Raw genomic sequence first — 14,061 nt, forward strand, 5'->3', positions numbered from 1 at the left:
CTTGACATACATTACTGAAATATCATTTTTAAGTAAAGGTTTGAATTAGATATAGAAGGGAGATAAGGTATGCAAAATTTGTTTGGATAATAAGGATCTAAATCATTTTATTATTGGAGTGAACAAAAATAAATTATAATGAGTCAATTTAAAAGATCCTGTAATATGCACTCTAATAAGAGAATGTTATTTAGAAAACAAAATATTCGAAGGCATAATTTTAGGTGTTTTTTATGGGGGGAGATGTGGTACATAGGACTTGGGGTATGGATAGATTTCTTACTCATCTACTAGAGCTACTAGAATGATCAGTACCTAATCTGCTCTCAAGATTGGCTAGGTGTTTGATATTTCATCGTTCCCTTTTATGTGTAAAAATTTAAATATTCTTCTCCCAGGTTTGATTTTTGCCAAGCATCAGAAGGAAAGCGCCCATCTGAAAATCTTGGTCAGGTACTATTCGGGGAAAGAATTGAACCTTCACCATATAAGGTTTGTGTTTAGTGTTACGTAATAATTATTTACTTACAGCTTTTGCTTTTTGTTATTTAAGAAAAGACTGAGATAACTCAGCTATCATTGCTAAGGAGGAGTTCATTTCTCTTTTTCATCTAGGAATAGTTTCTTAAAATCATAGTTAGAAGGATCCTTCTCCTTCTCATAATGTGTCATTTATAAGTCTGTCTTAATGAACATTCATGCAACTAATGTTATGAAGATAAGACGGTGGCTTAAGGGGCAAGACTCAGACGCTCTGCCTCCTTTGCAGAGGGTCCTGAAACCCACCTTCCAGTCATGAGGGGTTGTCCCAGCTGCTCTATGACTGTTTCCCTCTGTTTTCCAGCAGTATCTAGAGACATTCTCTGTTAACACGTATAATGCTTCCTGGGCTCCCGCATTGGGATTTTTGGAAGCTAACCTTTCTTTTCTTTTTTTATTTTTTTAAGGCAGAGTCTTGCACTGTTGCCCAGGCTGCAGTGTAGTGGTGAGATCTCAGCTCACTGCAACCTCCGCCTCCCGGGTTCAAGCAGTTCTCGTGCCTCAGCTTCCCGAGTAGCTGGGACTATAGGTGCATGGCACCATGCCCAGCTAATTTTTTTGTATTGTTAGTAGAGATGGGGTTCCACCGTGTTGGTCAGGCTGGTCTCAAACTCCTGAACTCAAGTGATTTGCCCACCTCGGCCTCCCAGAGTGTTGAGATTACAGATTTGAGCCAGTACGCCTGACCTGACCTTTCTATTTTGATGATTGAAAATGTATTTGGGGCCGGGCGCGGTGGCTCACGCCTGTAATCCCAGCACTTTGGGAGGCCGAGGCGGGTGGATCACAAGGTCAGGAGATCGAGACCACGGTGAAACCACGTCTCTACTAAAAATACAAGAAAAAAATTAGCTGGGCGAGGTGGCGGGCGCCTGTAGTCCCAGCTACTCGGGAGGCTGAGGCAGGAGAATGGCGTGAACCCGGGGAGGCGGAGCTTGCAGTGAGCCGAGATCGCACCACTGCACTCCAGCCTGGGGCACAGAGCAAGACTCCGTCTCAAAAACAAAAAAAGAAAAGAAAAAGAAAATGTATTTGCAACATCTTTGGTACATTTTTAGAATACCAGTTAAACCAAACTAAGCACAATATAAGGTGTTCTTTTCAGCATATGTACTTCATCATCTCTCAGAATTCTTTTGCCTTTAAATCTGTTATCTTTTAAGCCTATTATCCTTCCACATTGCATAGTCCCTGTTTGTTTTATATCTATTCTCCTACTGTACAAAGAACAATGGTCTTTTGCTTTTAGAAACATTAGTTTATTATAATAATGTATCACCATATAAAAAAATTAAATGTTGCAGAAGAATAATAATAAACGTGCAGTTCTACTTCACAGCTTGTTATTAAAATTTCCTGAAAATTTTCATACATCTGTAAGCTTATATTAAATAGATTAGATATACTTATTTGTTTTAACATACTATGTTCCACACTTTGCATTTTTCCTTTAACTCTCTACCATGGGCATCTGTCCACATGAGAATGTGTGTTCTAATGGCTCTAACTTGACTCCAGGTTTTATTCCCCAGCCCGACAGCTTCCTCTCCTGGCTTCGTGTCTCTGCTATGGCTTAGACCTCATACATATCCACCTTCCCTGCTTTCTCACGAGGCACCCCTGTCTCCCTCAACATTTTATTACATGGAGCACAACATTTATTATCTGTCCAGCAAATCCCTAAGCCTAGGTTCGTCTCAGCAACCATCTTACTCCCTCTAGCACCTGCATCTACGCTGTGAAGCCCTGGGGGAAAAGAGGCATCGCTGTGCACATTTAATCCACTGCAGGTTGAGAGTTTTTGACCGTAAATATATCCTCTTCAAATACTCTTTTTTTTTCTTTTTTAAGAGATGGAGCCTTGCTCTGTCACCCAGGCTGGAGTGACGTGGCACAATCATAGGTCACTGCAGCCTCAGACTCCTAGGCTCAAGTGATCCTTTTATCTCACTCCCCTGAGTGGCTAGGACTACAAATGCATACCACGACATCCAGCCAATTTTTAAATTTTTTATCAAGACAAAGTCTCACTCTGTTGCCCAGGCTTGTCCAGAACTTCTGGCTTCAAGCAATCTTTTTGCCTCAGCCTCCCAAAGGGTTGGGATTATAGACATAGATGTGAGCCACCACCTGATGCCTTTCAAATACTTTTTTTTTTTTTTTTTTTTTTGAGACAGAGTCTCACTCTATTGCCCAGGCTGGAGTGCACTGGCACGATCTCAGCTCACTGCAACCTCTACCTCCTGGGTTCAAGTGATTCTCCTGCCTCAGCCTCCCAAGTAGCTGGAATTACAGGCGTGTGCCACTATGCCCAGCAAATTTTTGTATTTTTTGTAGGGATGGGGTTTTGCCATGTTGGCCAAGCTAGTCTCAAACTCCCGACCTCAGATGATCTGCCTGTATCGACCTCACAAAGTGCTGGGATTACAGGCATGAGCTACTATACCTGGCCCCCTTTCAAATATTCTAATCTGAAATTGTCTACCCTAAAATTGCCAGTAACTTTTAAAGTTTCCTAAACACAGTAGATGCAAAGGCCCTAATGGGATGAAGTCACTGGGGAGGAAGGAACTCAGAGTGTATGGACGTGGTGCCATTGAGCAGGGCAGGCATGTAACTTGTGAAACACCACCTCCCTCTTAGGATGTTTGGAAGATTACTTTGAATGGTATTGCATTCTTCTTATAGCAGATGGCTGTTTTCAGGCATGCTTATTAAATTTTACAATCTTAAATACTCCAGTAGCCTCTCAGCCCCATCTCTCTATTTAGTTGTGTCTTGGCCTTGAGAAATGATGGGTGGAAAGAACATCAGTAATGCCGTTAGAGAACTGGGAAGACAGCAGGAGTCCCTAGCAGGAAACAGAGGGAAACCCAGCAAAATGTTCAAACCATGGAGAGGTGTTGTCCCTTTGGGCAGACTTTGAAGGCAGGTTACTCCCCTTAATAGGACGTCATTGGGCACATTTCGGTTTCTGTGCAAGGACTGTTCCTTGCTCATACACAGGACCCTTTTGGGGGCCTAGGACTTTTCAGATTTAATCCTTTGTTGTAGAAGTTGAGGTTAAATAGAATAAAAGGAGAGCTTTAGAATGGAGAAAGATGTGCACACAACATTTTCCCTGAGTCTTGTGGAATGTTTTAGGATCAGTATCTGTACTAAAACACATTCTCGAAGCCTCAAGTTTAAAGGGGCAGAGCAGGCACGTTTTAAGGCCAAGGTGTAGGTAAATAGAAACATGGGACTCCGAAGATTTTTTTCCAAGCCAGCCATAAATGTATTGACTAGTGTTTTTCATTTCACTATTTGTTCTTTATTTTCAAGGATTTCTCTCTGTCTCTGTCTCTGTCTCTGTCTCTGTCTCTCTCTCTCTCTCTCTCTTCTTTCTTTCTTGTCTTTCTTTCTTGTCTCACTCTGTGGCCTGGGCTGGGCCACAGCTCACTGCAGCCTTAAACTCCCAGGCTCAATAAATCCTCTCACCTCAGCCTCCTGAGTAGCTGGGACTACAGGTATGCCCACCATGCCCAGGTAATTTTTATTTTTTGGAGAGACAGGGTCTCACTATGTTGCCCAGGCTGGTTTAGAACTCCTGGGCTCAAGCAGTCCTCCTGCCTTAACCACCCAAAGTTCTGGGATTATAGGTGTGAGCCACTATACCCAGCTTTATCTTATTTTAGATCTGCCATAAAAACTGAGGTAACAACCAGCAACAAAATAAAATCCCAGTCTGCTTTGCCATCTTTTATATTTGACTTCTGTTTAGGTCAGGAAAACAACAGTGCAAGACACTGTGTGTATTACGTGAAGCTGGAACCACATTTCAGAGGACCATAAAATCTCATCTGAGATCTAAGCACTCATATTCAGTAACTCAGTTAACATATTTGCTCCATACCTTTCATGTGCCAGGCACTGTGATGGGATACAGCAGTGAGCTGAACAAAAATCTCTGTCCTCATGGATCTTTTATGCTGATGGGGAGAAGGAGACAAAATAAGTTACCAGAATATATGTTTCAATTACTGATGAAAGAACTATTGAAAATAAATCTGGGAAGGTGTGTGGGGAATTTCTAATTTTAAATAGGCTTACTGCAAAGGTGAATTTAAAATCTTAAATTTAAAAAGCCTTACCGAGAAGGCGACATTTGAGCAAAGACCTGAAGCAAGTAAGGGAGTGAGCTACGTGAATATGAAGGGGAGGTGTTCTAGCTGAAGAGAGGCCCCAAGGTGTGCAACTTGAGCAGGCGAGCAAGATAGAGCATATTAGGCAATGAGCACAGAGAAGTAACAGGACCACATTATAGAATGACTCAGAGGCCACTGTAAGGATTGGCCTTTACATCTGAGCAAGATGGTTAGCTAACACTGGAGGGTTTTGAGTAGGCTTCGATTTTACCAGGGTCACCCTGGCTGCTGTACTGAGAATGGACCATGGGGATGTGAGGGGAGAAGCCAGGAGACCAGTAGGAGGCCTTCTCCCTCATTTAGATACGATCTGTCTCGGGAGGGGTGAGGGGGTGGGAAAGAGGTCAGAATCTCTAAATCTGCCTTTGTTTTGAAGAATTTGCCAAGGGATGGGATGCGGAGTGTGGAGTTTCTATTTTCTAAGATGGGACAGTGTGGGAAGAGCCAGGTTGGGGAATGGGGAAGAGTTAGTTTTGGATGTGGCAAGTGAGAGGTATTTATTAGGTGTCCAAGCAGAGATGTTGAATAAACAGCCAAATACATGCTTCTGGAGTTTGGAGGAGGGCTTCATCCTGGATATACACAGTATATATTTGAGAATCATCTGTGTATAGATGGTATTTACAGTCATGGAATTGAAGAGATCCCCAAGGGAGTGGGTATAGATGAAGGAGACAAGATTCAAAGAGGTGCTCTTCTGACCTGTAACACCAGGCGCCCCAAGGGCTCCTGGTATTGTATTTTTAATAGAAGTGGGAGTTTACCATGTTGGTCAGGCTGGTCTTGAACTCCTGACCTTAAGACATCCACCCCTCTCAGCCTCCCATAGTGCTGGAATTACAGGCATGAGGCTCAGAACCTTGGAGCACCTGGTGTTATAGGTCAGGAGAATGGCGAGAGTCTAGCAAAGGACACTGAGAAGGAGCCATTGATGAGAAAGAAGGGTAACAGGGAGATTGTGGTCCCTGGAGGCCAAGGCAAGAAAGTGTTTCCAGGAGGAGGGATTGGTTGATTTGTCACTGATGGGTCAGGTGAGATGAGGACGGATGATTGACCTTGGGTTTAACCTTCAATGTGGAGGTCACTGATGAGAAAGCAGCCGTGGTAGAATAGCCGGGTGGAGAGAGAACGGAAAGGCCAGTTGCAGGTGGGCACATCTACAACTGTCTTGAGGACTTTTATTTTACTGGCAGTGAGAAAAAGAGTGGTAGCTGGAGGATGGCATGGTTCAAAGAGGACTGTTTTTGTTTGTTTGTTTGGAGACAGAGTCTTACTGTGTCGTCCAGGCTGGAGTGCAGTGGTGCAATCTCAGCTCACTGCAACCTTCACCTCCCAGCTCCAGTGTTTCTCTTGCCTTAGCTTCCTGAGCAGCTGGGATTACAGGTGCCTGCCACCACACCTAGTTAATTTTTGTATTTTTAGTAGGGACAGGGTTTCGCCATGTTGGCCGGGCTGGTCTCAAACTCCCCACCTTGGGTGATCTGCCCATCTTGGCCTCCCAAAGTGCTGGGATTACAGGTGTGAGCCAAGGTACCCGCCCCAAAGAGGACTTGTGATGGATCTTTAAGCAAGGCATGTATGTGGATGAGTATGATCAGTAGATATACGAAAAATGATGTTTTAGGAGATGGAAGGATTGCCATGGGTGTCCTTGCTCTGGCAAGAAGGGATGGGACCCAGTGTGCTGGTGGAAAGGTTGGCCTCAGTGAGCTCGTTCATCCGTGGTAACTGGAGGGAAGGCAGAGACATGGGGTGTGATGCTGGGAGGTAAATGTGGCAATTGCTCCTGATTCCTTAGTGAAGTAGGCAGCATGGCCACCCCACCTGTGAGTGAGGAGGGAGGCAGCAGTCAAGTAGGATCCAGGAGAGCGAATAGAGAAGGAGTGTGGAGCAGCTGCTAGGCTGCATCAGGGACCCTCTGGCCAGCTGATGGTTTGAAGTAACAGCAGCCAGTGTGCTTACTTATGTATCTCCAGCTATTTCCAGCTGTGCTGCTATGAGTTGGATTTAACCAGGTTTGTGGTTTTAACAAGTGAGTACCAAAAAAGTGAGAGAACACAGGATGTGAGGACATCCTTGGATGTTATGAAAGATGGAGATACTGTTGAGCTTGGAGTTTGAGCTTGCACAGGGGGCATGTAAGGCCACAAAAGGAGTAAGAGACAGTGAAAAGACTGTAGGATCTGTCGATTCAAGTGGCATCCAGAGCTTGTTGGAGGTGAGGAACATTTAAGCCAGTGAGTTGGAACAGTGGGAGGAGGTGCTTTGACACTAGGAAGCTTGAAATGAAGATAACGGCAGGGACTCCTGTCATTGTTAAAGGCAGGGTGAAGTGCGACCAGAGGAGCGAGTCCTTTGAAATAGGATGAAGACCAGAGTTGCTGGAGGAGAGGGCAGAGGATCAAAAGGTCATTGTTTTCAAGGATCATTTATATAAATGTTGTAATCACCAAGAATCAGGAGCCAGGAGGAGTGTTGGAGTGACAGTGTGTCTGGAGCTGAGGGCCGGTGACCTGGGGTTGGTAGATGACAAGAACAGGAAGGAATAGGGGCGGTGTGGTCTGATCACATGGGAGTCAAAGCTAGAGGTTTCTGGAGGAGGGAGAATGGTCTGGCCCAGTGCTGGGGCCTATGAGAGAAAACAGGCACCACTGGCAAGACTCCAGTGAGGCAGCGTCCCTCAGGGACAGCCAGGTTTCCATCAGAACAGGCACCAGTATTCTACTGGTGACACATGAGTTTCAGGGTATAGTGGAAGGGTTTAAGCAGTTGGGGTGGGGATCCATTTTGGGATTCAAATGTGAGAATGGAAGGATGACATGGAAATCCTGGACTTCTGGTGGTGACTAATATTCAGAGGGGTAAAGGGCATAATGGGATTATCGTTGCCAGAGCAAGGATACCCATGGCATAATGAGTCCTGCCCATTAGTCCTGATGGGCAGTAGTCCATTCTCATGCTGCTATGCAGAAATACCAAACTGGGTAACTTGTAAAGAAAAGTGGTTCAGGCCGGGCGCGGTGGCTCAAGCCTGTAATCCCAGCACTTTGGGAGGCCGAGACGGGCGGATCACTAGGTCAGGAGATCGAGACCATCCTGGCTAACATGGTGAAACCCCGTCTCTACTAAAAAATACAAAAAACTAGCTGGGCGAGGTGGCGGGCGCCTGTAGTCCCAGCTACTCAGGAGGCTGAGACAGGAGAATGGCCCGAACCCGGGAGGCGGAGCTTGCAGTGAGCTGAGATCCGGCCACTGCACTCCAGCCTGGGCGACAGAGCGAGACTCCGTCTCAAAAAAAAAAAAAAAAAGAAGTTCAGTTGACTCATAGTTCCACATGACTGGGGAGGCCTCAGGAAAACAATCATGGCAGAAGGGGAAGCAACCATGTCCTTCACATGGTGGCAGAAAAGAGAAGTGCAGAATGAAGCAGGCAAAGACCCTTATAAAACCATCAGATCTTATGAGAACTTACTATCCCAAGAACAGCATGGGGGACCACCCCCATGATCGAATCACCTCCCATAGGTCCCTCCCCCAACACGTGGGGGTTACAATTCAGATCACAATTGGAGATGAGATTTGGGTGGGGACACCAAGCCAAACCACATCAGTCCTGATGGTCTCAGGCTGCATGGGGGAGAAGTCTTGCCAGGAGTGTGCAGCCTTCCATGATTTCCCTCAGATATGGACTTCGATATAATTTTTCTGCTATTTGCTAAAAGCTGGTGGTGAGATACGTAACAGTAACTGTTGTTTAGTGAATACCTGTTTTCATCAGTCAGCATGCTAGGTGTTTTGCACACACATTTCTGTATCTGACAACCCTGCAAGGCAGGTCCTGCTCCCATTTTACACATAAGTTAACGGAAGCTGAGGCAGGGTTACGCAGCTTTCCCTGGTCTCCTAACAAGATGGAGCTGACCTGTACCCAGGTCTGACTCTAGATTGATAAAGCCTTTGATTTTCAGAATTATTCCAAGGAGAATTTTAAATCCTCACTGAAATAATCCAGGAAAAATTATAATCCCACGTTTTCCCAAATAGAAAGAGAACAGTGCTGTGCTTGTGTGTTATAAGGAGGATTTGTTTCCCTTGGGAGCTAAGAATATTTAAAAATCCTTAACAAAACATAAAATACAATTCCATCCATAACCAAACATGATTTAAAATATTATAAAATTCCCAACTAAACACATGACAGGGAGAGGCTGTAGGGTGTTGTGCTGAAGAGCATTTTCTCCGGAGCTCAGCTCGCTTGGCTGAGATCCTGGCTATGCCGATGCTCAGTTGTGTGACTTGGTGCTCCAGTTTTCTCCTCTGTAAAAGATGGATAAGCGTTGTTTGGAGGATTACGTGAGGCTTGATATATACAAAGTATATGGAACACAGGAAGCACTAAACAGATGTTAACCTATTACTACTTTAAATGTCACCTTAGTCTTGCTATTTCCTTCACAATTGAACACACAGGTTGACTCACCTAACGAAGTGAGCGCTAGATTGAGGTGTCAGATTTGCCATTTTGGTGTAATACTGTCTCTCTCTGCTTAACTTATTTTAAGTTTGGTACCTGTGCTTCTGATTCCTTAGTATGTATACTTTTGTTTTTCTATTTTTCACTTTTTAGGAATGAATCTTTAAGGTTCATATAAGGTTTAAAATATCAACTAGCGGTACAAATACGGCTGTATTGGAAATAGCAATGCAGACAGAATGAAAGCATTGGCTGACAGGTGGCAGCAGTGGACTGTGCTTAAACATTCACTTAGCTACTTCACTGCACCTGCTTTAGGGATGTTACTAAATACATACATACAAAGAGTGGGCTGCGTAGAAGTGAACCATGCAATTTTTTTTTTTTACCACCTTATGTAATAAAGTTTGAATTTATTAAAAGATACAATTATGGCTGGTTGTATAGTTGGTAAATTTCAGCCTTCTGGAGTCATGTTTACCCTGATTTTAGACATCTGAATGTCACTTTTTCTTATATTATCACATGCCATCTTGTTCACTGCTGAATCTCTATCACCTGACACTTAAGGAGGGCACTTAACATCTATTGATTATTTGAACATAAAAATTTGTCTGCTTGTTACTAGAAAGCCATCAACTCCAGAATTCCTAAGACATGACCATGGGATATTACTAGGAGAGACTAAAGTTCCATTTTTGTTCTACATGGGATTTTTTTTTTCTCTTCTAGAACTAACTTACGTTTAAAAGGTAAGTCGACTGATATTACCAAAAAGAACATATCAAAGGAAAACTTGATGACAAGTCTTTAGAGAAACACAATAGGAGTAACATTTACATCTGATTGAGCTATGAGGAATTTAAAAATTTATTTATTACCAATATTAATCCACTAAGTAATTTAATGGGGCTAGCATTTTTACTCTGTTTGTGATATTGATATGAAGAACCTGGATATTTTTTCTGAATTTGCTTTCCACTTCCTTTTAATACAGTTTACGTTTAATAAGGAGGAGACCTGTAAGCTTGTTTGTACAAAAACATACCATACAGAGAAAGCTGAAGACAAACAAAAGTTAGAATTCTTGAAAAAAAGCATGTTATTGAATTATCAGCATCACTGGTAAGGCATGAATATTTTTGATTTTGGGGTTTATCCTTTCCATATGAAATCTTTGTTGCATTGACTGTATAACTTACTTGTAAGATTGTGTAAAATATAGCAAATTAATTGATTTCCTCTTTTTGTTACTAGTGGTTGTAGTTTGATGTAGTGATTGTTGATTAAAGGTGACAACATCATTTAAAGAATTATCTTTTAACCGTGTTTAGATTACTGTAATATCTGGTACTTCTTTTGGTACACAGATCTGGTACATAGAGTAGTTATTTTTATTCACATACAGACATACCTTGGGGATACTGAGGTTCAGTTCCATTCCACTGCAGTAAAGCAAATATCACAATAAAGTGAGTCACATAAAGTTTTTTGGTTTCCCAGTGCATATAAAAGTTATGTTTATACTACGTATAGTCTATTTAAAGTGTGCAATAACATGATGTGTAAAACAACTCTGTAAGTACCTTAATTAAAAATACATTATTACTAAAAAAAAAAAAAAGGCTGACACAAAGACATGAAGTGAACACATGCTGTTGAAAAAATAGCACTGATAGATTTGCTCAATGCATGGATGCCACAAACCTTCAGTTTCTAAAAAACACCGTATCTGCAAAGCACAATAAAGTGAAGGGCAATAAAACGAAGTCTGCCTGAATAGTGAGCAGTAGCATATTATGCTTTGGGGAAAAGGGCCTGGGTCAGTCTTCCGGTGAAAACATTGTTTTATACTTGTGGGCTATGAAAAAAATCACAGGAAAACAAAACTTAACTTTTGTTTGATAAATAGCATCAACTTCTATTAAAACGCTTACATTTTGCTTAGCCTTTTATTTTGTAAACATGACATAACATTAACAAATTCTGTGCCAGTTTGTATCAGAATCAAAAAGCATTAAAAACTGTCTTGTTTTTCCTTCCATAGTAGTATGTACTTATCATACAATATTCAAACATAGAATTTTTTTTTTTTTTTTTTGAGACGGAATCTCACACTGTTCCCCAGGCTGGAGCTCTGCGGCGTGATCGTGGCTCACTGCAACCTCTGTCTCCCGGGGTCAAGTGATTCTTGCACTTTAGCCTCCTGAGTAGCTGGGATTATAGGTACCTGCCACCACGCCTGGCTAATTTTTGTATTTTTAGTAGAGATAGAGTTTTACCATGTTGACCAAGCTGGCCTCGAACTCCTGAACTTAAGAGATCCACCCCTCTCAGCCTCCCAAAGTGCTGGAATTATAGGTGTGAGCCACTGCACCCAGTCAAACATAGAATATTTTTAAAGACTTTCAAAATCCAACATTTGAAGTATAACCATTACTATTCTTCTGAGTAATTTTGCTGGGAAATGCCTATATTCTATGGGGTCATAGTTTACATATGTTTCGCCTCTTCCAGAAAGTGTAAGATGCTTTTAGTGGCAAGCGGGAGGGCTGTCTTCGCGCACTTCCTTTTGGACGTTTGTCCTGTCGGTATATTAGATCACATCGTTTGTTCACGCCAGTGAGGTTAGGAACCTGACCGGGTCCTGTGGCCTCACATTCCCTCCTACCCCTCAGTTTTCCTCCTTCTCCACCCCACCCAACCCCCATACGTATGGAACCCTGGGTCCTGTGCACAGCCATGAACTAGTCTGTGATGGAAAGGATTCGTTCTGACTGGCCAGACCTGGGTAACATCTACCTGAACCCCATAAGAATGAGTTCCCTGTAGGCTACTAGGGCTCTGTTGGAAGGAAGGAGACAGTGCTGTTAGAAACCTGCCTGTTATGCTTGTGTTAGCTTCTTTCTCATCTGACCCTCAGTGCAAACAGACACTTTAAAACCTCTTTTGTCTCCCCATTTCTTTGGTTTCTGGTAAATGAAGAGCTTTTTTCCCCTAAACTACCATAGGAATACTGCTTATTTGCTAGATCAATGCGTATCAATTGCATATCAACTTGGGATATGTTTACTTTTTCATAAGTAATTGAAATTTTCCTTGTTGTTTTTCTTTGTAATCTTCTAAATAATATTTAAACCTCAGTTCTTCTCCTATTAGCCCTGTCCACCTGCATTTACTGCAATAGCTATCAGTTTGTTGACTGAATGAAAGAATGACTCTTAAGCTATGTGGGTGATTTTTTAGCTCTTTCTTCTACCCTCTGTGCTTAGAATACTGTTTAGTGAGCCCAGCGCTGTGGCTCATGCCTATAATCCCAGCACTTTGGGAGGCCGAGGTGGGCAGATCACCTGAGGCCAGGAGTTCGAGACCAGCCTGGCCAACATGGTGAAACCCCATCTCTGCTAAAAATACAAAAATTAGCCAGATGTGGTGGCAGGCGCCTGTAATCCCAGCTACTTGGGAGGCTGAGGCAGGAGAATCGCTTAAACCAAAGAATACTGTTTAGTCTTGCTGCTGAAGGTAATAGAAGCAGTTCTTCTTTAGTAGTCTCCTCACAGGAAAGTACTTAGAGATATTTTTGACTAATTTATGATGCAGTTAACAAAGATTTCATTATAATGCCAAGATGCTTAATAGCAAGAATAGATAAAATAGTGTACAAATTAAGAAAGCATTAGTAAAATTTACTGAACGATTTGTAATCAGTGTATCAATGGCAAACTTAAACTATTCTGCTTTAAAAAATTAACTTGGGAAAGTGCTGGTAAATAATGATTTTGCAGTTGAATCAGAAAAGTTGATGATTTTAAGTGTAACACTTAAATCAGTTCAGTATACATTTGGAAAATGTTGATTCACATTGATTAATTTATTGAAACCATTATTTGAGTATATTATGTCCATGACCTATTTCAGAAAGATTTTACTGTATAACTTGATTTTAAGCATAGACAGTAGAGTTGACACATAAAATCATGTACCCATGGTAATGTATAGTATTCTATTATGGAGTTTGATTGTGAATGTAGCACATTTTATTTTATACTTTGCACTAAGACATGTTGGGGAGAGCATAATCATTTTCTAAATCATAAAGCAATATATGCCAATGAAAACACACAAGCAGTACAAGAAAATATTAAGTAAAAGTAAGTCTTCTGTCACTCCCATTTTCATTTCTCTTCTACAGAACTAACACTATTATTTCTCATGTGTGTTTCTAATTTACTATGCATATGGAGGTATAGAAATGGGTGTGTCCTGTTTACAATAATGCAACTACAATATTATTGTACACATTATTCTACAACTTGCTCATTTAAGAAAATATTATGGACTTTTTTGAGGTCAGGTAACCTTGTAAATCTATAACCCCCTCCGTCCTTTTCATAATTTCGCAATTCACTGCATGAATCAATCATAATTTCTCCCCCATGACATTGGAACCATGCTCTAGTTTATTATTCTCACTATAAAGAACAGTTAATAGTTTCTTATATAAGTTGACTAATACTTTTTATTTTTTTAATTTTTGTTGTTGTTGTTGAGACAGAATCTCGCTCTGTTGCCCAGGCAGGAGTGCAGTGGCACAATCTCGGCTCACTGCAACCTCAGCTTCCCGGGTTCAAGTGATTCTCCTGTCTCAGCATCCTGAGTAGCTGGGACTACAGGCGTCTGCCACCACGCCTGGCTGTTTTGTATTTTTAGTAGAGATGGGGTTTCACTTTGTTGGCCAGGCTGCTCTCGAACTCCTGACCTCTTGATCTACCCACCTTGGCCTCCCAAAGTGCTGGGATTACAGGAGCGAGCCACCACTCCCGGCCATGCTTTTTAATTCTTATTTGGGACTTTAGAACA

General features: G+C 42.1%; 1 protein-coding gene across 1 annotated transcript in view; it reads left to right on the forward strand.

Annotated features, from left to right (window-relative positions):
* The window catches only part of TM9SF2 (transmembrane 9 superfamily member 2), a 72,987-nt gene that overhangs the window by 19,806 nt on the left and 39,120 nt on the right, over nt 1–14,061 (forward strand). Inside the window, exons 3-4 of the mRNA XM_015121380.3 lie at nt 399–492; nt 10,199–10,326. Coding sequence (XP_014976866.3) covers nt 399–492; nt 10,199–10,326 — 222 coding nt within the window. The remainder of the gene's footprint in view (nt 1–398; nt 493–10,198; nt 10,327–14,061) is intronic.

Source organism: Macaca mulatta, chromosome 17, assembly GCF_049350105.2.
Source record: "Macaca mulatta isolate MMU2019108-1 chromosome 17, T2T-MMU8v2.0, whole genome shotgun sequence".
Classification (NCBI taxonomy): Eukaryota; Metazoa; Chordata; class Mammalia; order Primates; family Cercopithecidae; genus Macaca; species Macaca mulatta.